General features: G+C 35.1%; 1 protein-coding gene across 8 annotated transcripts in view; it reads left to right on the forward strand.

Moving 5' to 3' along the window:
- SSBP2 (single stranded DNA binding protein 2) overlaps nt 1–27,846 on the forward strand; it is a 342,830-nt gene that overhangs the window by 280,523 nt on the left and 34,461 nt on the right. For 6 of the 8 annotated variants that reach the window (XM_003920795.4, XM_010340761.3, XM_074384233.1 and 3 more), the window contains 4 exons: nt 3,650–3,716; nt 4,437–4,507; nt 11,859–11,950; nt 18,099–18,147. In XM_003920795.4, coding sequence (XP_003920844.1) covers nt 3,650–3,716; nt 4,437–4,507; nt 11,859–11,950; nt 18,099–18,147 — 279 coding nt within the window. The remainder of the gene's footprint in view (nt 1–3,649; nt 3,717–4,436; nt 4,508–11,858; nt 11,951–18,098; nt 18,148–27,846) is intronic. The other 2 variants (XM_010340775.3, XM_003920793.4) reach the window with 1 other exon arrangement.

Here is a 27,846-nt window from a genome sequence, read left to right on the forward strand (position 1 = left end):
ATCACTAGTGATTCCTAAAATTGTCAGTTTAAACCCTATTGCTTTTATTCCTTTAATAAACATTTATTGTTCTATGACAGTAGACACTATAGATAGAGTCCCTACTTTTGTAGCGCTTACAGTCTGGAGATACGGAGAAGAAAACAAGTCATCATAGTATTTAAGTTCTATGAAAATGAGGCATATGATCCTATAAAAACACATGGGCCAGGTGTGGCGGCTAACTCCTGTAATCTCAGCACTTTGGGAGGCTGAGGCAGGCAGATCACAAGGTCAGGAGATCGATACCATCCTGGCTAACATGGTGAAACCTCGTCTCTACTAAAAATACAAAAAAAGTAGCCGGGCATTGTTGCATGTGCCTGTAGTCTCAGATACTTGGGAGGTTGAGGCAGGAGAATTGCTTGAACCCAGGAGGGAGAGGTTGCAGTGAGCTGAGGTTGCATCACTGCACTCCAGCCTGGGCGACAGAGCAGACTTTGTCTCAAAAACAACAACAGCAAAACACACACACACACACACACACACACACACACACACACACTCTCACACACGGTCCTTACTTTCTCTGCATGCCAGGACATGGGGGATGTGGAGAAGAGAGCCATGCAGAGATGGCAAGATGAAGTGGCCAGTGTGGTTGGGAGACTGGTTATATTGAACAAATCAATACACTGATTGAATAAGTAATTACATTGAGGAGTAATAAATAATTAACATAGGCCAGTTTTCCCACTGTTGAAAAAAGTATTTGCAAACCTAGAAAGGAAGAAAGCTAAAAATAATCCTGAAGTATCAGATTGGAATTGGAGTTGTTGAATTGATGATGGAAAGCATGCATTTATGGTAGGTGTATATGCTATACACACACAAACAGATATAGATATTAGTCATAGGTGTGTATGTGTGCATATATGCGTGTACATATATATCTGCATAGATTTTCCAGCTCGGAGAGAGCTTAAAAATGATCCACCCAAGTAACAAGAACACCCTGAGAAGCAAGATTTTTAGGCCTAAGTGCTGTCCTCCACTCAAAGGAATTAGGGCCTTTGGAGAAAGGGCTGATTCCAAGGCTAAGTCAGAAGAAGTACGAGGTGAACCTGGAACATCTTATGCCATAAAGTAAGGAAACACTCAAAGATGGATGTGGGTATGTTACAACACACACACACACACCCCTCTGGAAGTCTTCTCACTAGCCAAATCTGAGATAATTTGAATATTGAAATGATGATACCAGTAGATTATAACCCATTGAAAAATATAGAAATCTATGACTGAGTAAATAAATGATTAAATAAAGAAAGCTTTTCCTTACGGTGAAACACCAACTAATACATATAAAAAGAATGATGGACACGGAATATCTCTATTTGATAACTATCATAGTGGTTAGGAGTTTCTAGTGGAGGCTACAGCTGATGGGTTGATAAAGGATTGATGAGAAATGGGATATTGACAATCTCAGAATAGCTCTTATACTAAAAGTAAATAGTTACAAAAGGGAAAAATAATGATCTTAGTGTGTTGAAACCTGCAAACAGCAGCACATTCAGATGATAAAGATTACCATCACCAGTAGTAGGATGAATCAACATCATTTTCCCTGTGATGTGATATATTTAGAAAGGCATAGCATCATTTCTCTGGTATTCCTGCTAAGAAAAGATGACTTGAGTCTAGTTCATAAAGAAACATCAGACACAATGCTGTAGAATTTAAGGCCTATTCTCTTTAAAATTGTTGAGGACATGGTAAGTAGGGATAGACTGGACATAGATAGGAATAGTAGGAATTATTCCTGCTTAGAAGAACATGAAGAGACAGGATAACTAAATGTAACATGTCTTCCCTGATGTTCTGGTATCAGAAAGGAAGAAGAAACATTGTTGAGACAAATGCAAAATTAAATGATGTCTTGGACTTAGATAGAAATATTGCTATCAATGTTGATTTCCTGACTTGAAAGGCTGTGTGGTGCTTATGTAGGAAATATTACTGTTGGGATACTTTGCAGTGTTTAGAAGTAATGAGATAATAATGTCGTCAACTTGCTATTAAGTAGTTCTGAAAAAGATTTATGATAATAGATGCATATTTATAGAGAGAAAGAAAGGTAGAAAGGATGATAGGGCAGATGCAGTAAAATATGTTAAAGTTGAAAATTCTTTGTGCAGTTTCTGGAACTTTGAAATTACACATGTGAAATTATACGTGTGTGCACACACATATGTATACACACACATATATATACACACAGTCTGGGATAATTCCTTTGGAGGGGTGTGTGTGTGTGTGTGTGTGTGTGTGTGTACATAAACAATATTCAATCAGTTCATTTATTTGTTCAGTATAACTTGTGTATGTATATACATACACATACAAACGGAAGGAGGACTTATCCCAGATTGAGGCTATAGGGAATAATTTTGTTAGGAAGTGATCCCTAAACTGAGATCTAAAGGATGGAAACAATAATGACTAAAGGGTCTGCGAGCCCTCTGAGAGGAAAGATTTTTTTCAGTTTAGTTTTTATTTTGTTTGTTTTTAGTGGTTGACATTTAGACATTGTTAATGCATGAATAGGAAAAAAAAAAACCTGAAAGAAGTTTGGTGTGGCTGGAAGTTAGAACATGAGTGTGGCAGTGGCAAGAAATTGGGCTGGAGAGGTAAGACAGGAACAGATAATGTAGTAGGATCTCAAGAAATCTGTATTTGGTATGCTTGTAAGCAAAAATATTGAACAATTACAAAAATAGCTTAGGAAATGGAAGCTATCTACCACATCCCAAGTGATAACAATTAAGGAAGCAGTTCTGATCTGGCCATGTAAATTATTCAATGTTAAATTTCATTTTAAATAGTTGAATATGTTAACTAATTTTATAAGACTTTCATGCTTTAAGTTAAATTAGTGAATTTTTATGGCAATTCTCACCAGTTGTCAGGATTTTGTATATGTGTATGCCTATGTACTTACAAGATCAGTAGGTTTAAATCATTTATACCTTAATCCAGCTTTAAGTGCTGCTGAGACAACTGTTAGAAGCTTATGATTCAGTATGTATGCCAGCACAAAACAAACCCTGCTATGTTCATATCTACCTTTGTCAGTTCTACTTTCCTTTTTCCATACACCCAAATTGCTTAATTTATTTTTAAGTATTATTTTTCTAAATAATTTCTTAGGGAAAATGTGACTTCAAAACAATTTTCATTGGTCCCTTTGCATTTTCTTCCTGTTGCTATGTAATCTAAAATGAGTAAGACATCCTGTAGAAAAATGGAATGTACATGTAAGAAGCAAAATTGGTTATTTCAGTATTCATAGTAAATTAATTTTTAGAAGAGGAAAAATACTTCTCAGGAAGAAATAGGACAGTTTTTGCATAGATTTTTGCTGCCTCAAAATACTTATTTTATTTGCCACAAAATTGGACAAAGTAGAATCTTTTTAGAACTAAGAACTTATTTAAGGTATATAAACCTGCAAAACTTATAAATGAATGTGAAATATAAGAAATCTTGCTATATGCTCAAATGTATTCTTGTAATTATCATGCAAGTATTTAAAAGGGAATTATTAAAGCAGTTATTTTATAATTATTTACAATATTGCTCTTTATTTTTCTTAATAAATTGCTAGGCACTTGGAGGTGTCCCAGGAAGTCAGCCATTACTCCCCAGTGGAATGGATCCAACTCGACAACAAGGTGACTACTCTAAAGTAAAAGGGAAATTGATGTACAGAACCATAGAGGAGATCTTTTATCTCTTAAGGAAAATTGTGTGCGTATAAGTAAATCTCCTATAGTTATACCAGTTGCATTTTTCTAGGTAACATGGCCAAATGACTTATATTTCCAGCTCACTTAATTATGCATGATAGTGAGGATAGTGATAACATAAGAAAGAGAATACATGAAGATCCAAAAATTCATATTTTAATTAGTAATTCTAAAACCATTTACATAACATCCAACAAGCAGGAAGCTAAGTGATAATATCACTTATTATTTCCTTTGCCTTTTTCAGATAGAGGGCTTAGCCCATCTGAAAGATGAGCAGAAGGAAAGAGGGTGCTAAGCAGCAAGAGGCTAACAATCTCAATAATCAAATCCTTCCGGAGGTACTTAGGAACTACAGATACGTAATGCTCAATAGAGCATATACTGTTCCATAGGAAGAGGAGCAAATGGTGTTAGAGAATTTATTCTCCACAGAATAGGAAGAAAATTTCAGTCATGACAATGATAGAGAGTGTGAGTAGGTAGTGGTAGAGGTGGAAAAGTAGCCTGGAAGCCAAGATAAGATGGTGTCAGTACTCAGACACTTGGTGAATGAGACAATAACACCCAGGAGGGAGGAAGCTGCTAGCCTCTGGTTTAGTACTCATGCTCATTACTTTGCTAATATCTTCATACTTTTTTTAGGACATCCAAACATGGGTGGGCCAATGCAGAGAATGACTCCTCCAAGAGGAATGGTGCCCCTAGGACCACAGGTAAATAATCAGTGCACATTTACAATAGCAAAGACGTGGAACCAGCCCAAATGCCCATCAATGATAGACTGGATAAAGAAAATGTGGTACATATATACCATGGAATACTATGTAGCCATAAAAAGGAATGCGATCATGTCCTTTGCAGGGACATGGATGAAGCTAGAAACCGTCATCCTCAGCAAACGGACAGAGAAACAAAACGAAACACCACATGTTCTCACAACGAGAACACATGAACACAGGGAGGGGAACAACACACACCAGAGCCAGTTGAGAGGGTGGAGGGCAAGCACAGGGAGTGCACTAGGACAAATCCCTAATGCATGTGGGACTTAAAACCTAGATGACAGGTTAATAGATGCAGCAAACCACCATGTAACATGTGCCTATGTAACAAACCTACACATTCTGCACTTGTATCCCAGAACTTAAAGTGAAATAAATAAGTAAATAAATAAATAATAAAACCACACACTGTCTGGGCGCTGTGGCTCACACTCGTAATCTCAGCTCTTAGGGAGGCAGAGGCAGGAGTTAGCTTGAGCTCAGGAGTTCGAGACCCGCCTGGGCAATATAGTGAGACCTGTTCTCCACAAAAAGGAAAAAAAAACAAAAAGACAAAAAAAAAACACACACAAAAAAAAAAATCAATGCAGAAAGCTAGATGCTGAGCTTTTTGCCTCCTTCATATATATAAACAATGTTATTTGCTGGCTGTGAGAATATGCATTCAGGCTTTATATAACATAGTTGTTAGAGTCATGAGGACATAACATTTGTGACATGCCAAATTGATATAACAACTAACCATACTTTAGCAGGGTGCTATCATTTAAGCCTTTAATTTATTTGAGAAAATACACTGTATGGAAATACATTATAATAATTACTATTCAAAAGGTAACTATTACCCTTAGTTATGCTGAGGAGATGGTTAAGTTAAATAAAACCCAGTTAGCTGGGTATGGTGGCTCACACCTGTAACCTCAGCACTTTGGGATCACTTTGTAATCTCCACACTTTGACAGGCGACCACTTGAGGTCAGGAGTTCAAGAACAGCCTGGCCACGTGTTGAAATGCCATCTCTACTGCAAATACAAAAAGTTAGCTAGGTGTGGTAGGTGGGTAATCCCAGCTACCTGGGAGGCTGAGGCAGGAAAATCAGTTGAACCTGGGAGGCAGAGGTTGCAGTAAGCTGAGATCACGCCATTGTTCTCCAGCCTGAGCAACAATAACAAAAACTCCATCTCAAAAAAAAAAATTTTTGTTAATAATAAATAAAACCCAGTTGATTGAAAATATTAAAGAGTAAGTATAAAATATATTTCCATAAATCTTAAAGACTGTCATTGACAATTTATTATATACAATCATATTTCTTTATAGAATGGGAAAATAATAGAAAACCATTTAGAAATAAACATTAAAATGGGTCTTACTGAACAACCATAATATCATCAGTATACATCAGATGTTAGCAGACTTCTCTATCAAAATATCTCAGAAGTATACACTGAAGTTGAACCTGTCCTAGCTGTTGGTGACATTTTAAGTGTGCTGTTCCAGGATATCATGCATTTTAGCTAAAACATTCTTTTGTCTGTGTTGGGAAAATTGCTTGGGATAGAAATTAATTTTAAAATGTCATTTTTCAAAGAAACCAATTTAAAATCCAGAATTTTAAATTTCTACTTTGTGGGTCAGAGATTAACATGTCATAAAGCTGGTTAAAATAATGAATTTATTTATTTTTCCTTTCCAAGAAATAGCATTATAAGCAATACTTTTAGGAGCTTGTTTTGTGTGTCTACTTTTTAAAAGTTAAATTGATGTTTTGTTATGCTCTCAACCAAGTAAAAAAATTAAGAACTCAACACACGGATAATGTGACTTAGACCTGTTTACAATAATATGTGTTGTATTGTATGTTTGTATTGTATATATGTATTGTTTCTAACCAACATATAATTATGTATATTAACTATATTAAAACATGGGGCTCATTTAGCCAGATTTTTTAGAAATGCTATATTACATGAAAACAACTACTACATATAGTTCCATGGAAAGAGGAACAAATGGTGTCACATAAATATATGTGGCAGTCTCAAGGCCAAAACAAAAACTATTTTATTTAGGCTCTTTGTTAATATGTTTTCTTAAGAGCTAATAAAACTCTCATTTGGATATTTAAATTATTCTTATCTATTTCTATTCATATTAGGAATGACAATGCATGTTAACCAATCATCATTAAGCTATTAATAATAAGAATTTATAAGTTCCATAGGCATTTTATTGGCTAAGTATACTTTTAGTCTTTAATAAACTAAGCCAACTAATCTAGCTGTAAAAGAATTTTTTAACAGCTAGATTATTATTATCACTCTTATTAGTATTAGTTTTTAATGCTTCAAAAACTAGAGTCTGATTTAAGAATCAGTTTTACAGTATTTACAGTATAGTAAATTATATAAGAAAATAAGAAAGCTATTTCTGGTAAGCTCTTATTGATGAGTTTTAATAACAAGTTTATCACATGTGTCAATTCTTTGGATTTTGAAAACCAGAGAGAGGGGTTTATTTCATTTGGATTGTAAATGTTCTTACTATTTCTATATAATATGATGGAAATTAAGGGTTCTGGTATGAAGTTACTGCAGAAATAAGAAATGTCTACAGTAACATATTTAAATAACAGTATAAAAAGTGTAAGGATTAAAGGAAATTATTTATACATATGTAGCATGTTTAAATGAAAACAGGAGTCGTATTCATATGATGGTACAATTTTAAAAAGTCAGGTAAAATAATTCAGCATCAGGGGAATCTTATGACATATTTATTTCATAAGACCTGGTATATAAAACATGTAAACATATGCATTGTAAACTATGAAATTTGTAATGATGGTTAGCTGTGTTTCTTGAGAGATAATGGAAAAACAACTCTCATAACAAACATTTAATCATATAGATGCTGTCCAAGAGAAGAAGGTATCTGCCTATTTTTAGTTGTAATGTAGAAAAATTCTCTGAAATACTGTCTCTACATTTATGCACAAACAAAATACACACATTTTTTATCATAGATAATGCTTCCATAATTTTTTGAGCTTAAGATCAATGTGGTACAGGGGGACCGCAGTTGCCTATTAAAACAACTGAATTCCTAAAACAAATACATAAATCTAATTATTCTTACATTATGTTGATTTGAGCAAAGTGCACACACAGAATATAGTTAACATGTGATTAATATTTATCGCATGTATGAAGTTTGCCCCAAATCCAGACATATTTTTTCCTATCCATTAATCGATTTTAGATCTAAATACAGTGGTAGTACATTATTTTTAAAGTGAAAATATGTTAGTATCCTTTCAATAAATACCAAAACTACGTATTTAATCAAGAAAAATATCTTCTAATATCATATATGAAACCAGTTTTCTGCTTGGTTTTGTAATAAGATGTGCTTAGCTAACCTGTGTTCTTAAGGTCAGTAAGTGCCATGTAATTAACCAAAACTACCCAACTAGTTCTAGTTTCTCTAGAAATATGAAGGATAAATAAGTTATATACAAGTAAGAACATATGATTTCCAAATCAAATACTTGGGGTGGAAAAATGGTGAGGTGGAAATAATATATATGATAGGCTCTCATGTAAAGAGAGTAAACTGATCCTATGTTTTCAAATCTATGATGGAGAGTAGAGTTCAACTCAGTACAAGGAAGAACTTTCTAGAAATTAAATTGCCGAACCGTGGAAAGACTTTATAAACTTTCCAAGCAGAGTCTGAACAGCCATTTTGTCAGGAACGTTGCAGTAGGAAAGAGATTAGACCAGATGGAATTGTATAGTTGCCATCAGCTTTAAAATTCAGTGATTCTAAATTAGCTCTTCCCATTCTGCCTTTGTTGATACCACTTGGAAACCAAGTTGTTATTCTTTCTTTTCTTTCTTTTTGATTTAGATTATTCACTAAATGAAAATATTTTGCAAATCTATCAAGCATATATTGAAGAAGTTCTTACTCATTTCCTGGGACAATTCAGTTGAACTAGCTCATCATTCTTGGAAGGCCTACTGTGTGCCAGACACCATACTTGAGCACTGGGTATACAAAGATGAGTAACAGATATGCTGCCTTCGAGGTATTTATTGTTTAGCAGGAAGTGTAGATACACAAAGAAAAACTATTATATAATGGGGAAAGTCTAGACAAGTATACATACTTTTTGTGGAGTCATTACATGAAGAGGCAAGTAATTCTGTTAGAGTTGAGGGCTATGGAAGCTAGTGAAAAGAGGACTCATTTAAGTTGGTTTCTTATTAACAGTGTTGAAAGAAAGAAAAAGAGTTAGCAGCTACAGTTTTTGAGCCCCAAATACCATGCTTTTAATTCACTAAGAACTATGATAGATGCTTTATATTTTCTTTTATTCTCCAACAAGCCTATAAGGAAGATAATATTATCACTTTACAAGTAAGGAAATCAAGATTAGGAAATCACTGGGAGAACCGTTTGCCCAAGATCGCACACGTAGATGAAGAAGAAATGGGACAGTGGCAACAGAGATTCAAACCATTGTCAACCTATGTCCAGAGCTGTAAGGAAAATTAATGTTTCCCTTGATAAAATAAAACACAGATCTTCTAAGACCAAAAATGAGGGGAGACTTTCCTTGTGAAGCATTTCTCCTATACTTTACCATTCAGATTTCGTTTCCAATGACTAGCCTTTGTCTCAGAGACCCTTGCTAGTACTGCTGCTGCCACCACCGTGCCTGATCCAGTGGTTAGGGGAAATAGCTGTCCTTTTAACCAATGTCTCAAGTATGAACAGAAATCATTCTACCATCCCGTAGCTCACAAATTTGGATATTTAAATAAGATTTCCTTAAAGTAGGCCGGGCGCGGTGGCTCAAGCCTGTAATCCCAGCACTTTGGGAGGCCGAGGCGGGTGGATCACGAGGTCAAGAGATCGAGACCATCCTGGTCAACATGGTGAAACCCCGTCTCTACTAAAAATACAAAAATTAGCTGGGCGTGGTGGCGCATGCCTGTAATCCCAGCTACTCAGGAGGCTGAGGCAGGAGAATTGCCTGAACCCAGGAGGCGGAGGTTGCGGTGAGCCGAGATCGTGCCATTGCACTCCAGCCTGGGTAACAAGAGCGAAACTCCGTCTCAAAAAAAAAAAAAAAAAAAAAAAAAAAAGATTTCCTTAAAGTAAATAAACAATGGGAATAGCATGTATCAACTGTGGCTTACATTCTGGATTCAATAGACCTGCTCTCTCTGATTTATTTCCTTGTCATCTGAGCACCTACTACTTTAAGGCCAGGGAATATGAGTTAGCATGAGTGTAAATATCTATTACATATTTCTGAACTTAAATCCAGTAGGTTGGAGGGTATGGTTGGGAGTAGGGAATAAAGGTGAAAATTACAGAAAATGAGGACAGGAAAGATAGGCTGGGGCTGAGCCTTGAATAACATCATAGAGCCATGCTGAGAAGTTTAAACTTACTTGACAGGTAGTGTGAGTCATCATAGCTTTTTTTTTTTTAATTTTTTTTTAAAGATGGGGTTTCACCATGATGGCCAGGCTGGTCTTGAACTCCTGACCTCAGGTGATCCACCCACCTCAGCCTCCCAAAGTGCTAGGATTACAGGCATGAGCCATGGTCATCATAGCTTTTAAGTGACATGAATAGGATTGAGTTTTAGAAGGATAGCTCTTGACGCAGTTTGGAGAATAGATTGGGAGCAGGAGAGACTAAATCAGAGAGACCAATTAAGATAGTGCAGTAGTCTCAGTAAGTGACAAAGATTAGTAATAAAAGGATAGAACTATTTCAAGAGCTATTTCACAGATAGAATCAATAGACTCTGGTAACTGACTGGATATGGGAATTGAAAGAAAAGAAAAAAACATCAAGGAGCTCCTGGAAATTCTTAGCTTGGTCTGTTGTGTGGAAGGTGATACCACAGAAGGCAGTACAAAGAACTCAGTCCTGAGAAAATAATATTGAGTTTACTTTTACGTATGTTGTGAGTAAGATGTATACAGATGGAAACAGATCCTGTGAAGTTCAGTGTCTGAGTTATCTTTTTATCAAGATCAGATATAAAGATTTGGGATTCCTAACATATTAGTTGTTGAACAAATGGTGGCAGATAAAATTACTCATAAATGTGTTTTATTGAAAGGAATGCTATAGCTAGAACTTGGAGAAAAGCAACATTTTAAAGGGTTAGCAAAATAAAAAGAGCTAGGAAAGGAAATTGGAAAAGAGTACCCAGAAGAGTTTGAGGAATATTGGTATCAGAAAGCCAGGTGTGATTGCCAGGCGCGGTGGCTCAAGCCTGTAATCCCAGCACTTTGGGAGGCCGAGGCGGGTGGATCACAAGGTCAAGAGATCGAGACCAACCTTGGTCAACAAGGTGAAACCCCGTCTCTACTAAAAATACAAAAAATTAGCTGGGCATGGTGGTGCATGCCTGTAATCCCAGCTACTCAGGAGGCTGAGACAGGAGAATTGCCTGAACCCAGGAGGCGGAGGTTGCGGTGAGCCGAGATCATGCCATTGCACTCCAGGCTGGGTAACAAGAGCGAAACTCCGTCTCAAAAAAAAAAAAAAAGAAAAGAAAGCCAAGTGTGAAAGTTATTGGTAATGTCAAAATATATTAAGATAATAGTGATAAAATTAGCCTTTTTGTCCTTACAGCAACTAATCTCATATGATGTACATGTTAAACATTAAAATGTTTTTGTTTTTTGAATGCACATAATACATAGTAATAGAAGCTGATTGAGTCATATGTATTTTGAGTATACATTCGTTTTTATACATTTTGTGTATTTGTGCATTTCTGTGGCAGACATGTTGTTTTGTGAATAGAAGCTTGCATTTAACTTTCTTGTGTTGGGTTCACCTGTTTTGTTTTGTTTTCAGACTTTATATCATTGTTGCTGGGTCTGACAATTTCAAACATTTAATAAATCTTTTCTTTCAAAATAGAATTTTGGATTTATGATATGTTTTATTTGAAAATGTTTACTATTGTACATATCTTAGGAAATTAATAAACTATATTGAAATATAATTGCAACCATACCTTAATCATTTAACATGCTCCAGTGATCATACATATTCACATGGTTTAAAAAAGACATAGATGAAAATAATTGCTAAAATAGAAGCAAAAATACAAGAGTGGACCCCCCAGAGAATGAATTACACAGGCCTTATCCAATTGGAGTTATGTAGGGAAATCATTAACGTGCTCTCCTTTCTTTCCCCCCTCCTCTTTGGTTTTGTTTTTTTGTTTTGTGGTAGTCTGACCCTTGGTTATCATTACAGAACTATGGAGGTGCAATGAGACCCCCACTGAATGCTTTAGGTGGCCCTGGAATGCCTGGAATGAACATGTAAGCTATATTATTATATATTACATTATTATGCAGATGATATTTCATATATAGATATAAATAATACCATATTCTATTTAGTAAGTGTTCTGTTTTCTAGCTTCTCAGATGATATTAATTTGTAAATCAATTTGAGCACTTCCGTCTCTGTGTGGTATAAAAATGAACTAAACATGAGCTGTAGTGTTTGCTTCGTTTTCACAACATAATCTCTTAGATTTTCTTTGTTTCCTTACAACCTTAATTTATTTTTTTCATTTTCAAGTGCTATAAATAATAGCTTTTAGTCTATTTCATTTTGTTAAGTACAGAGTCTCCATATATTATATAAAGTATGACGAGATGCTAATACCAGTATTTTGACTTAACTCTACAGAAGCAGATAATTGAATACCATTAACCTCATTTTAACAGATAGATGGTAGTTCTGTGAGTAGCGTTTTTAACTCATAAATACATACATATCTTTACTTTTGCTTTGTTGGGACTACTGTCAACACAGGAAGAATTCTCTCTGGTAGTGTACTATAATCTCTATTAAAGAACTTTCCATAGTGTAGGATGAATTTCGTTTTGAAAAATTCCAGACACACTTAGATAAGGAGTAAACTAAATTTTTTATGAGAATGGCCCTTCCAACCCAAAGAGAGTAGTTTGTTTCTATCAGCCAATATAATGTAGTTGGTTAGGAAATTTTTCTTTTTCATTATCCAGATTGCCCTCCAAGTCATATGCACCAGGTGCTTGTTAGTAACTTTCATTAATTCACCGGAGGACCAATTTCATGATGTGTCTTAAAGAAAACTTACCAAAAATAATGAAAGTTTTCCATATAGGTTTGTGGGTGTCTCCTCAAATATGTTTCCATCAGTCTGTGTTTTGATTACTTATATATCAAATTTAAAAACTCTGCCATCATTTAATGGCATTGAAGATACACTGTGAAATAAGCTCTTTTGATATATGTAGGAATTTTTTTTTAAGTCTCTGAAGCCATTTTCATGGAAAGCAAATTTGCCTGAAATAGAAAATAGGTTAATAAGTGGATACCAGCTAGACTTAAAACTAAAAGAACGGGGGAAAAGTAGGTCAAATTTTCCTATCACATCTTTTTACTTTTTAAGTAAAAACGGATACACAGGAAATCTGACTCTTCTTAAATTCCTCAAAGGCTTAGCCTTGTATTAATGGTTGTTTCAAAAAAGAGTGAGTGGTATCTTGTGCTTACTATGTCAAAAGCTGAAGCTCTTATCAATAGGATGGAGATATATGTAAGATTTACCCACCTGAGATTCTTACTTCGCAATGCATATTTTAAGGGATATAATTTTATTGAATACTGTGTATCAATGTGAAGAGTATATATTTTGAATACTATGATCACCCCAGAATGATTATTCAATAGTAAGAATGTATCTAATATCGTTTGTACATTATTCTGTATTATAATTGGCCATGGGGCCAACTTTAGGTCCACTTAGTTTTGCTTGTTCAGAGAAAAAAAAATTGTTGTTATTTGACCATTGAGAGATTCAAATAACTGCTTCTAATTGTCTAGTTTCTTTCTCAGATATACTTAAGCGTATACATGTGTATACATTTAATTTCCTAGACTATGGAGACTAAAAATATGGCTGAAAATTTTAATATGATTATTATTCATTGATACCTGGGTTTGGGTATCTTATTTAAGTATGCTCAGATACTTTAAAGTATTTACTATTACATAATATTTTACTATTAATATAATACCTGCTTTGTAAAGAACCTTTAAGCCTTACAGACTCTCATCTCCATTTTTTGTTACTGTTCTCTTTTATGTGAGGTCTTATACCATTTTTAGTTTTCTATAAATCAGGATTCCTTCAAAGACAATGAAATGTAAATATTTACTGTTTACATTTGTAAATATTTTCCTCTAATAGGGAAACTTCAAGTGTGAATGATCTATAAGAGTAGAACTCTTATACCGATACTGGCCCCCAAAAAGCAAAAGTTTGTTTAGAGACATAAAAAGTGAAACGTATTATCTCCATTGCATTCAATAAAGTAAGCTTTATTGAAATTCACTTTATAATTTCTTTAAAACAAAAGTCTAACTTTGTAATGCAAGCACATAATATTTCTAACTGGCATTTGTAGCTTCATGTCATTAAGGAATTTTACATATTCCTTAAAAATTGAAGAAAAAGGCATCAGAAGGGTGTTACCTTAAGCTCTGTCTTGAACTAACTAAACTACTTAAGTAACATAAATATTTATGTGTTAGGAGTTAGGAGGAACATGCCAGAGACTCATATGTGGATAATTTTTCTTTAGCTTGTCATTTTTTCTCATTTACCATGAGAGTATGATGATAATAAAAAATTCCCAACCCTGGTCACTAAAGTAATTAAATACTGTATTCTAACTGGCAACTGTATTTCTTTATTGCAGAATAAATCATTTGGAATAAAATTTGGTAACTCTGTTGTTTAAAAAATCTTTACATTTTCATGCTCTAAACTTAGGATAAATTATATTGTGTCACTTAAAAACTTACTTTCTGTGTTTCTGTGGCTAGTATTATATCTTAGAAGCAAAAGCTTAATTTAAGTAATCTAAAGTAATATTTGTAAGTTATGGCCAAAATTTAAGTGTTTTTAAATGCATTGTAGATTATTTTTTAAAGAAAATTTGGATAATCATGTATTTCTAAATTAAACACATTTTTAAAAGTTTCCAAATAATTTAGGATTTAGTATTAAAGCATCCCTAACTCAACTTTATACATTGCTATTAAGCAATACAGAGACCAAAAGGATTTCAGAGGATCTTATTGTTCTATATTATATCCTGCAGAATTATGAAGTTTGTGGAGTATTTTGAAATAAAATGATAGCGAATTACAGAAGAAAGAGGATTTTTCAGGCCAGGCATGGTAGCTCCTGCCTGTAATCCCAGCTCTTTAGGAGGCTGAGGTGGGCGTATCACTTAAGGTCAGGAGTTTGAGACCAGCCTAGGCAACATAGAGAGATGCTGTCTCTACTAAAAATAAAAGAATAAGCCGGACATAATGGTGAGCATCTGTAATCTCAATTTCTTGAGAGGCTGAGACATGAGAATCCACTTTAGCCTGGGAGGTGAAGGTTGCAGTGAGCCAAGATCCTGTCACTGCACTCCAGCCTAGGTGACAGAGCGAGACTCTCTGTGCCAAACCAAAAAAAAAGAAAAAAAAAAAAGAGGATTTTTCTCTTTGGTAGTAGTGGTTAATTTGATTTTGTCAAAATTAACCTCCTTACCAAAAAATGCGGACTTATTCACCCAGGCTGGAGCACAGTGGCACGATCTCAGTTCACTGCAACCTCTGCCTCCCCGGTTCAAATGATTCTCCTGCCTCAGCCTCCTGAGTAGCTGGGAGCACAGGCATGCACCACCACCCCCAGCTAGTGTTTGCATTTTTTGTATAGATGGGGTTTTGCCATGTTGCTCAGAATGGTCTTGAACTCCTGAGCTCAAGTGGAACCCTCCTCAGCCTCCCAAAGCTTTGGGGTTACAGACATGAACTACCACATCCAGCCTCTCTTCATTTTTAAATGAGGCTAACGTGATTCTACTTCAAATCATACTTATATAGAAATTTTCCATCAAAATAATTCCTATGTTATAATTTACTTTCTTAATAATACTTAGGGCCCTCAAAAGGGATAGGAATTACTGAGCTTAACTAGTTGTTCTAATGGAACTACCCCCTACTATAACCTTCACTTTATGTAAAACATTTGTGAAACTTAAAGTATTTTCAAACACAATGATAATATTAGCAGAAATTTAACCTACCCATATGAATTATTAATACTTAATAGTAAAATGAAATTTATGAAATACATAGTATGTTGGAACTAGATTAGTATTTATCAAATTGAAGTATATAATGTTATAGCATAAATGTAACATTTAATTTAGTGTAAATATTTAATTATTTTAACATTTACTCTAGCATGCTTAACATTAGGCAAATTTGAAAATAAAATATTATATTTATACATCTTATTCATACTTGTTTTGTCATGATATTTCAAAATTTTAAGATTATCTACATAACATTATTATATACAAATTTGCCAGCATCTGCATATGGGGTACTTTTAAGATAAATGTTCCCAAGTTTTTTTATTGTTTTATTTAACATCAAACAAATCATGTGCATGTATCTTACTACCCAAATGTTTTACTTATGTTTTACCTTAGTTTCTGTCCATTAGGATACTGAATCCTATAGGTAAAATCATTTTCCTTTCCTTTTTTTTTTTTTTTTTTTTGTTTTGTAGAAATCGATTTATTTAAAGAGAGAGAGAAACAGGAGAAGAAGAGAGAAAGAAACAGCTAACTCTCACGCTGAGTGAGAGAATCCAGAAAGATGGAATCCAGGAGAGGAAAGCAGCTTCCACACTAAGTGGAAGGGAATAGAAAGAGATGGAGTTTAGGAGGGGAAGACAGGCTGCTTCCACAAGAGAGTGTAGAAAGGGACTCCAAAGTGGAAATCCAGGAGGCGGAAAGATGGCTTCCACAAAGGGAGTGTTTGTGGAAGGAGACCCAAACATGGAGTTCGTAAAATCATTTTTCTAGAGTGTTCCAGTAATTAATTGTAAAACCATCATCATCATCATCATCATCATCTTGGAGAGGCAACAATTTCCAAAGACATTCAATACAAATGCCCTGGCCTTCTTTTTCCCTATGCACAAAATTTTATCAAGTCCTTACTGGTATCTTCTATACATCAAGTTGAATTGGGAAAAAATTTCACTTGAGCCCAAGGACAGGACCCATGCTTTTCCCTGCTGCTCACACAGCTTAGGGAATCCCCAAACAAAACTAAAACAGTTCTAAATATTCCATGCAAACATGGGTAATATAATAACTAACTTGCACAGCCTCTTTATCTAACATTTAGAACTAGCTTGTCCAACCCATGGCCCAGGATAGCTTTGAATGTGATCCAACACAAATTTGTAAACTTAAAACATTATGAGATTTTATTTGTGATTCTTTTTTTTTTTTAATTAGCTCATCAGCTATCATTAGTGTTAGTGTATTTTATGTGTAGCTTGAGACAATTATTCTTCTTCCATTGTGGCCCGAGGAAGCCAAAAGATTGGACACTCCTGATTTACAATTTTAGGTTTAAGGTCTCTAGATTCAAGGAATTTTTTTAATTAAACTTTTTCATTGTCTTAGAAATTCAAAGGGAAGGGGAATTTTGAATGACCCTAATTAGAGGATGCTGACTGACAGTAGCCTACTTTTCATAAGACAGTATTTATTCAGGTACACAACTTAGTACTTAGTACTAAATGAGGACAAGAGACCTTTTTGATTTAACTAATTGGGCATTAATTTTGCTTTAAAACCTCTGTGTCGTTATAAGCTGTGGAATACAGAACATTCTCCTCTACTCTACAATGAAGTAATATATTGGCATAGATTATCTCCCATTTTTTCTAAGATTTACTCTGGCCACTACCTGGAACTGAAATTATGAGAACAAGAAATGGAATTTTCTCATTTAATAGTAACTAAATCATCAGTGGCATTGAAAGATAGATATATAAAGTAATGTGTGATACTCTGTGGTTTTTTTTTTCAAAGGAGGCAACTTTAGATACTTTTTATATATTTTTATTTTATAGCTTATATATTTTTGTTTATTGCTTCATCGGAGCAATCATTTTTTATATATTGATGTTTTATTAATTTTATTTTAATGAGATACAGGAAGCTCTTATATTGATGTCACAAGATTATATTTAGTTCATAATTTATACTTTTCACTACAGAAGTATGTTTTATAATGATTTCAATATATGTATATATTTACTCCTATGAATGATTACCATCTATATAACAGTAACAATTTTAATATTAAAATAAAACTGTGCTTTCTAAAAGCAGTTCGATCTGAAAAGAAAACTGTTCCATGGAAAAATAAAATTGGAGGACTTAAGATATAAAAAGCTATTAAAATAAATGTAAAGAGTAATTTCAGTGCTGAACTAGAACTATATGGTAACTGAATTGTAAATGTTAATATTTTATGATTTGTCTTTGATTATTGTGAAAGATTTAAAGCATAGGTTAAAATTTCATTTATCAAATTGTTTTGTAGGGGTCCAGGTGGTGGTAGACCTTGGCCAAACCCAACAAATGCCAATTCAGTGAGTACATACATATGTATATTTTTTAATATTTTGCATTTTGTAACATTTAACAAAAATCACAGAAACATTTTGCTTTTAAAAGCCTTGCAATTGGTTGTATTAACCCTTTTTTAAGTAATCATTCAAAAAGAAGTTTAATATATATCTTAGAAAAAGATACATAATTTTTTGAAATTATATAATTTTCTTTCACTTCAAGATCTAATATAAACACACATTCTATATCAAGGCTTTCAAAAATAAAAATTGAAATAGTGTGACTTAAGTATATACTACAATTGCCTATAAATAGTGATCTGTATCATAAAATGGTTTGATCTTCTAAAATAACTATTAATAATCACTAAGTTGCCAAATACAATCAGCCTCTGTTAGAAGAAACCATTCATGATTTTATTTGCTATATCAATTACACTTAGGTTTGCTTTCTTGCTGCTCCAGAAAGCAAATGCATATTTACCCTGTACCTGTTAGCTAGATTGCCATCCTTGTACATCTCTATATAAACCCGGCATCTTGGGAATTTTCTTTATATATTTGTGGCAGTGGTTTGACTGCACAAATATTTATCCCCCTCAATAATCTCACAGAAATATATGCACAGGTTGAAAATTAAGTTGTCAATCTTAATATGATTTTAATGTTGTGATCCTGGAGATGTTTTTCCTTCTTGTCTTTGAAACCTTGAGTTCTTCGATATGTGAAAGAGGTCTGCCTTGTACATCTATGTAGTTTGTGCACTGCAGAAAGGTTGCTGGGTCAAGGGAGTCACTAGGAGAATGAAATACAACCTGTGATCCCCTTGTGAAATCAATGGGCATCTACTCATAGAGGATGCCTTTTGCTAAATGTACAAAGGTATCTTCATTGGCCAGCAGTGGCCTGAATGTTAAATGAATATGAAACTGATCCAATGTTTAAGGTTAGACTATAGAAAATCATCCTAAATCCATTGCTGTTTTAAAGCAGGAATCACTTTCAGCTCAAGCAAATAACTGTCATATATTTTTTAAATGTTAATTTATGTGAACTGCTTTTGTCTTAATTTTAATAGCTATGATGTTTGCTAAGTAAATGAAATTATTTGAAATGGAAAGAATGGTGTTGCTTCCATTTGAGTACTATTTAAGTTCAATAAATCTTTCTTCTAAAATAGTGTTTTTCCAGATTCTGTTGTAATAGAATATCTTTACACCTTCAAAATTCTTTTAGTTTGCTTATATGCTTTAGAAGAATTTGCTTCTTACTGTCTGTTAGCTTCTATTTGACTTAACCAATTCATTCGAGATTTCACTTTAAAATGACACCTGTCTAGCAGGTCAAGATATATTTATTTTAACTTCTTACTTAAATGCCCATAATAAAAATGCAAGAAAATGTTTTTGTAACACTGAAAACTCTTGACAGTCTTCCCAGTTCCAGAATCTGGAAAGAATTTCCATTATCTTCATGACTCATGAAGCTAGATGGAAAAGCACAACCAATGGCTCACCTTAACTATCTAAGCCTTCCCACCTAGAAACCAAAGAACCCTTGTCTTATTCCTCATTGTTAGCTCAATCAATCATCCCTTTACTGCCCATTGCAGGCAGCCAGAGTACAATTCACACCCACCACTACCCACCTCTATAAGTACCTTTTTTTACACACTCATCCAAAGATTATAGCTCCCACAGGGCACCTAGGAAGGTGGGTAGGATTTGAGCAGTTGATATTGACAAGGATGTTTCATTGGACCATGGGGGTATATTATCCAAGTAAACAGTATAGATGAGAAGAGAGCTCTGTGTTCTGATGACTTTTAGTTTTTCAGGTACTCCATCTCTTTAGGATTTCGTAGCACTGAGCACTGTGGGTAGGAGAATGCGCTATAACACACTAGCAGTTCTGCATTATTTTAGACCCTGAGAAACATTAGGAATTAGGATAAGAGCCATACCTATAAAATTACTGTCCACCAGTCTGAAATGGGCATTTGACCAGCACACATGTAGGCAAGTAATAGAGTTGAAAGCAGTCTCCTCGATGCATATACGCCAGATGTGCAAAATCTACCCTTACTCAAAGTATGTGAATAGGGAAAAGAAGTGGAGGGGACCTATAGTTTTCTTTTCAGAGAGAAAAAGTAGTCATGCGGAGAGAAAGTATGCCTCTAAAAATGACTGTTATAAGAACAAAGACAAAAATCATAGATAACTGATGACTTCCTAGCAAAGACATAGGGCTTCTGCAAAACAGAAGCAAAAAATATTAAGGAGGTGTTTTTCCCCAAAAACCATTGATCATTTTGTGGTGACAACTTATTCATATTATGTTGAATTCCAAGTTTCTTAGACTTCCTGCCCACATTTAATATTAAAACACTTTTCAGTTTTTATCAATGAAGTTAGTCTCTAAGTCCTCAAGGCAGCATATTAAAGTAGTTGTTTTGTTTTTGCTGTTTTCAAATATGTTTTGTTGATTATTTTAAATGTTTATTTTGAAATAACTTTAGATTTACAAAAACGTTGTAAGAATACTACAAGGAATTTCCATATACCCTTCACCCAGATTCCCAATTGTTAATGTCTTACCACATTTGCTTTATGATTTTCTCTCTCTATGTAAGCATACTTTTAAACTGTTTAAATTTCCTGAAACTTTATCCCTAAATACTTCCATGTATATTTCCTAAAAACTAACACATTATTTTTTATAACCCCAGTAAAATGATCAAAATAAGAAAATCAACTTTGATGTAATGCTATTTTCTATTCTACAGATTTTATTCAGATTTCACCAAATGGCCCAATAATCTTTTCCAACAAAAGAAAATCCCAGTTTACTTGTTGCATTCATCCATCATGTCTCTGTCTCCTTTAACTTGGAACAGTTCCTCAGCTTGTTATTGTTCACTAGGGAGTGAAGGGGGTGGGTTGTTTTCTTGTTTGTTTTGGTCTTTCTTAACTTTGGAGTTAAAAAAACTCAAAGCAAGCCAGTGATTATTTAGAATGTCTGTAATTTGGTTTTTATCTATTTCTTCGTGATTAGATTTAGGTTACACATATTTGTCAGGAATATTGCAGAAGTAATTTTGTGTTTTTTTGGCCAGGTGCAGTGGCTCACACCTGTAATCCCAGCATTTTGGGAGATTGAGGCAGGTGGATCACCTGAGGTCAGGAGTTCAAGACCAAACTGGCCAACATGGTTAAACCTTGTCTCTACTAAAAACACAAAAAATTAGCCAGGTGTGGTAGCAGGTACCTGTAATCTCAGCTACTGGGGCGGCTGAGGCAGGAGAATCTCTTGAACCCTGGAGGTGGAGGTTCCAGTGAGCCGAGATCACGCCATTGCATTCTAGCCTGGGCAAGAGGAGCATAACTCCATCCCCACCGCAAAAAAAAATTGTGTTTTTCTCAGTGCATCATTTCAGGAGGCACATGATGATTTGTCCTATTATTGTTAATGTTAATTTTGATCATTTAGTTACAGTGGTGCTTGTCAGGTTTCTCCATTGTAAAATCACCATTTTTCCCCTTGGGCTTATTAACTTGGAGACATACTTTGAATGTACAGTAAGTTTCCTCTTCCTCCTTATTAATACTTTCATCTGCTATTTTGGAGATCTATTGACGACTTTTGCCTGAATCACTTTTTTACTTTGTTGGTTGCCAAATGGATGTTTTTGAATTCTGTCTTTTCTTCTCCATTTATTAGCTAACTATAACAGAGTAGTTTTTTTTTTTCATTTATATTCATTTATATATATAAGATGTATTCATGAATTATTTTATTCAGTGGGTTTAGAATGCTAAAATTTCCCTTTTAAGCTGTATCACTTAACTTTTAACATGTTCCCATTATTCTATGAGCATTTTGAAGCTCATCTTATATTTTCCCAGTTTTAGCCCTTGAAGCAATCATTTCTTTAAGGAACTTGGGGTTTTTTTTAGTGGATATTGGTATGTAGAACCCACTAGAGTAATACAACTTTTAGGCCCTCTCAACTAACAGAACTAGGAAATATATGTATGTGTATATATATACTCACCCACATCTGTACCTTTATCTATTTGTATTAAAAGCATAAGTGTACACTGAGGCTTCCATTTCAGTCCATCCCCACAGGGTTTATTCTAGCCTTTCTACTTTCCATGTTTATAACTAACTTCTCTGAAAGTATGAAATCTGTCTGTCATTATCCGTAATATATGTATTTATTGCCTAATCTTTGACATTCCACCATTTTGTGATATAAAAATGTTTTGGTCAAATATATTTTTGGAACTCTTTTACCTGGTAACAGGAAAAACGCTTTTAAGGGCAAATTCATATTTTTAATTCCAAATAAAAGTTATGATTTTTATTAATTTTCTTACCTCGAAGCATTACAGTATTGGTCTGAGATTCTTATTTGGAACAGAATATATTCTAAGATATATTCTAAAATATAGTCAGTATGAAGTATTATTTTACTTATTCTGAAAAAGACTGTTACTACATCATATATCTGAAAAGTCCAGATATATCTGTGGTTTTGAGCACATTTGGTTCCAAAAGTTTAAATAATGTTATCCTGAGTCCCATGCAAGCCACATGGAGAAAAAATAAGGCAGAAGTAGTTCACCAAAGAAATTTAAAGGAATGGGTAGCAAAAGAAGGGATAGGCAAAAACAACAAAATGTTCAGTGGAGCATTGTATTTATTAACTCACTTGTCAGGGGAAAAGAGGAATCTCCTTTAAGGAAAATATAAGAATCTATTAATAGTGATTAAGCCTAAAGGAAATATGAACACATTACTCCAAATAGTCTCTGCACAAATAGGTGCAGAATCTCTATACAAATAGGTGCTCATTTAAAAAAAAAAAAAGCACTAAAATAGATTATTTTTAATTTCATGGCATAGATAATGTCTTGATATTATCTTCCCTTATTTCTAGTAAAGCAATGCTTTTAAAATAGTTTTAAACTACACAGTTGAAGAAAGGCACTTACCTAAATTGTTACAGATCATTTAACAAAATGAAAGCCCTCTAGTTACTTCTCTGTCTTCTACCACAGCACCACAGTCGTGGGTATTGGGACTCAGAATATTTCAGAATATTTGGATTCTCATCACAGCTTTTGAGTGATCTGTCAAGATTAGCCAGATAATATGTATGGCCCTTAATTTTCTTCTCTGTCAAATAGTAAGTTCTTTGAATTCTGTGTTTCTGACTTTCTAGTTATCTAATTTTGCTTATCTTCTACATCTTCATTTTTACCTTTCATTTTATCTTAATGGATATTTGGTATGAAGTGTGGAGTAGAGTTAGAGGGAGGATTTAGGGATAAAAAGAAGGAAAGAGTTGTGGCCGGGCGCAGTGGCTCAAGCCTGTAATCCCAGCACTTTGGGAGGCCGAGGCGGGTGGATCATGAGGTCAAGAGATCGAGACTGCCCTGGTCAACATTTTTAGTAGAAACCCCGTCTCTACTAAAAACACAAAAAATTAGCTGGGCATGGTGGTGTGTGCCTGTAATCCCATCTACTCAGGAGGCTGAGGCAGGAGAATTGCCTGAACCCGGGAGGCGGAGGTTGCAGTGAGCCGAGATCGCGCCATTGCACTCCAGCCTGGGTAACAAGAGCGAAACTCCGTCTCAAAAAAAAAAAAAAAAAAAAAGAAGGAAAGAGTTGAAGGTGATTTCAGCTCTTTGAATCCAGGTAGCTGGGAGAATGGGAATAACACAACTGAGCTAGGATCATAGGAAAATAAGCAGATGTAGCGGTAGGCAGTGAGGTTTAGGGGCTTTGGTTTTTGGTTTTTGGAACGTTAAATTTGAAATATTTGTAGAACACCTTCGATTCTAACACAGTGCCTAATGCATATTTCTATCCTTATACTTAACACATTTTAATTTAGATCTGTGATGTTCAACCTCAGCCAGGTCCTTATGGATGCTTTACCAGCAGTCAGTTTGTTTCACTCTTCCTTAGCTACTTTTCTGGTTCTCCTCAGTGCCTATTACAATTCTTTATTCTTATTGTGCACCTACATTATATTTGGCTCCTTCTCTATAAGCTAAAATTCTGTCATATTTTACAGAGGAGAAGAGACCATTAGACCCAGATTTCTTCAGATTCTACCCTTCACCTCCAATGTTATCAGACTTTAGTCACTCTTCTTCCTTCTTGCCTCAGAAATAGAAATATTTTTTTTCTTTTCAGTGGCTAAACTTCTATTCTCTCTCACCTTTTTTTTTTTTTCTTTTTTTGAGACAGAGTTTTGGTCTTGTCACCCAGGCTGGGGTGTAGTGGTACAATCTCAGCTCACTGCAACCTCTACCTCCCGGGTTCAAATGATTCTCCTGTCTCAACCCACCGAGTAGCTAGGCTTACAGGCACTGACCACCATGCCCAGCTAATTTTTGTATTCTTGGTAGAGATGAAGTTTCACCGTGTTGGCCAGGCTGGTCTCGAACTCCTGACCTCAGGTGATCCACCTGCCTCGGCCTTCCAAAGTGCTGGGATTATAGGCGTGAGCCACCGCACCGGGCCCTATCTATTGTCTTGATTCTGCTTCTTGTTACTTCTTTGTATATCCTACACATTCACTCTTTCATATGAGTCTTTAGTCTATATCCGTTTCCATTGAGTGGAACTTTCCTCTAGTGCCATGCCGTGAACAAAATCCCAGGAAAACCTGAAAGCCCTAGTTCTCTACCCATCTAGAGTTGGGAGGGGTTACCAGTACAGAACTTCTCTCAACCCTTCCTCAGTCTCCAGCTGCCATCCCGTGTCTCTCACACTTCCACCCCTTCACCACCTTCTACTAGATAATTAATGTCTTGGTCTTTCTGTCTTTTTCATCACCATGTGGCAATGAAGTGCCTGAAACATAACAGGTAATAAATGGAAGTTTAATGAATTTACTTCTCAACCTATTTCAATTCCCATTAAAGGTTATTAGTGACTTTCTACTTACCAACCAGACACAGTGACTTTTCTGTCCTCATTATACCTAACCTTTGAGATACTTGACTCCTTGGTTTTGTTTTCATATCTTTTCTTTTTTAAGTTTAATAATGTTTCTTTGGTTTTCCATATTTTTTGTTACTTTTTTATTATTTACTTTTAGGCATATCACAGAAAGGTAAAAAGCTTACGCCTGACAGGTTTCAAAAATAAACCCAGTTTAGATATTTTCTAGTCAATCAGTATCCACTACCTGCCTCTTAAAAATGTAGCTTGCTTGACTTTTTATATTTTTCCTGATTTTCTCGTATCCAATTCTCTCTCTCTCTCTCTCTCTCTCTCTCTCTCTCTCTCTCTCTCCCCCTCTTTCTCTCTCTCTTTTATTTTTATTTTTTTTATTTTTTTGGAGACAGGGTCTTACTCTGTTGCCCAGGCTGGAGTGCAGTGGTACAGTCTCAGCTCACTGTAACCTTCACCTCCTGGACTCAAGCAATCTTTCCCCCTCAGCCTCCTGAGTAGCTAGGACTAGAGACACATGCCACCATGCTTGGCTAATTTTTTTTGTTTTTTGTAAAGACAGGGTTTCACCATATTCCCCAGGCTGGTCTCAATCTCCTGGGCTCAAGCAATCCTCCCACCTCAGCCTCCCAAAGTTCTGGGATTACAGGTATGAGCCACCATGCCTGGTCTCCACCCATTCTTAATTGGCAATGTTTTCTAATTACATTTCTTGGCTGCTTTTTTTTTTTTTTTTTTTAAATGTTACCATGTTGTTTCAACTATCAAAAATCTAGTTGAATCTTAGATCAAGTATCTTGTCCAACACAAAGTAGAAATCTATTCAGTTGAAGCTTTATCTTTAGTCCTGGTCTCAAATATGTTCTAGACCTACATTTTAAAAAGTGTTTATCATATATCCACTTCAGTGTCTACTGGTGCCTTCAGATCCAATAATCAGACATTTCCCCAAACCTGCCCCACTTCCTGAATTCCCTATGTATAAATGAGTAGCACCATCATCATCATCTGGGTAGATAAAAACCTAGTAATTATTTTAATTTCCTTTCTTTGTCTACCACACCCAGTTTGTCACCAAGCTCTGCCAAGTACTTTGAGAAATGACCCTCAAATTATCCTTCGCCTGCTTATTTTCATCAGCACTGCCTATCATTCTTTATCATCTCTTGCCCGGACTTTTTGCAGTGGTCTTCTAACTTGTATTCATATTCCATGATGCCTCTAGACTTATTTTTCTAAAATACAAATTTAGGGCCAGGTGCTCATGCCTATAATCCCAGCACTTTAGGAAGCTGAGTCAGGAGGGATAGCTTGAGGCCAAGGATTTGAGATCAGCTTGGACAACAAAGTGAGGCTCTGTCTGTACCAAACATTTAAAAATCAAAAAAGATTTTAAAAACATGCATTTGAACATGTCCCCATAAAACCCATGATTCTTTATTTTCTACAGCATGAATTCCTAGTCTGACTGTCTAGCCTCACCCTTTGCCACAGCCCCCTTTAAGCTGCACACTACAGCAGCTGTATAACATAGCATAGTGTTTCCCAAACAAACCATGATTTCTTTTGTTTCTTTGTTGTTTTTTTTTATAGCAGTTCTTCTCTTTGTGTTTCTGATAGGCAGCTACCCTCTGTAAGTCCCAGCTCTCCAGCTCAGATATATCTTCTGTACTCAATGGTACTTCTACCTATATTACTATATTTTATGTCTTTCATAAAGATACCAGTCCTAGGGCCAAGAGCCCAAATGCTGATTTTTAATAAAGACGTCAAAGACTATGAAGTAGAAACAGTGTAAGCCAAAATTAAAGAGCTTGACAGAAATTGAACAACTAGTAGAGATAACATTTTTTAAGTATTTTTAAATGTTTATTATATTTAACTGTTTGAAGGACTCATGAAGAAAGAGAAATTAAAAATATAAAAGGTCGCTGGGCCCAGTGGCTCACGCCTATAATCCCAACACTTTGGGAGGCCAAGGCGGGTAGATCACCTGAGTTCAGGAGCTCAAGACCAGCCTGGCCAACATGGTGACCAGCCTAGCCAACATGGTAAAACCTCAACTCTACTAAAAATATAAAAATCAGACAGGTGTGGTAGCAAGCACCTATAATCCTAGCTACTTGGGAGGCTGAGGCAGGGGAATTGCTTGAACCCAGGAGGTGGAGATTGCAGTGAGCCCAGATTGCACTGCTGCATACCAGCCTGGGCAACAAGAGGGAAACTCTGTTTTGAAAAAATAAGTAAATAAATAAATAATATGATATAATATAAAAGGAGCAAGGACCCACAAGAAGAAAGAGACAGTTGGGAGGAACTACCTTTGGAAACAGTTTGTTTTGTCCTATCTGGAATGAATACATGAAAATTTAAATCTATAAATAATGGAATGTTGAGCTGAAAATGAACGTATAGCAAGAGCATGATTGCTTCAATGTATGACAGGAAGACAAAATATTTACTCAGGATGGATAATCACCATGAGCACCGGCTCACAAGAGTCCATTGTTAAATATTCAGGAATTTCACAAACTGTTAAACCACTGGTAGCTTAAAATCTGCCATGTGGGAATATTTACACCATAGTAACTGGCAAATACTGTAAATCTGGGCATTTTTTCCCTCATGAAGTTTACTGGGTTTACTGACACATCACCAGTAATCTTCAAGGCCTTCATAAAGGCTGAGCCAAAAATGCTTCCAGTTATTAGTTAAGATGAAGTGGAAGTTGGAAGGCCTGATTAC

The sequence above is a fragment of the Saimiri boliviensis genome, chromosome 1 (genome assembly GCF_048565385.1).
Source record: "Saimiri boliviensis isolate mSaiBol1 chromosome 1, mSaiBol1.pri, whole genome shotgun sequence".
NCBI classification, from domain to species: Eukaryota; Metazoa; Chordata; class Mammalia; order Primates; family Cebidae; genus Saimiri; species Saimiri boliviensis.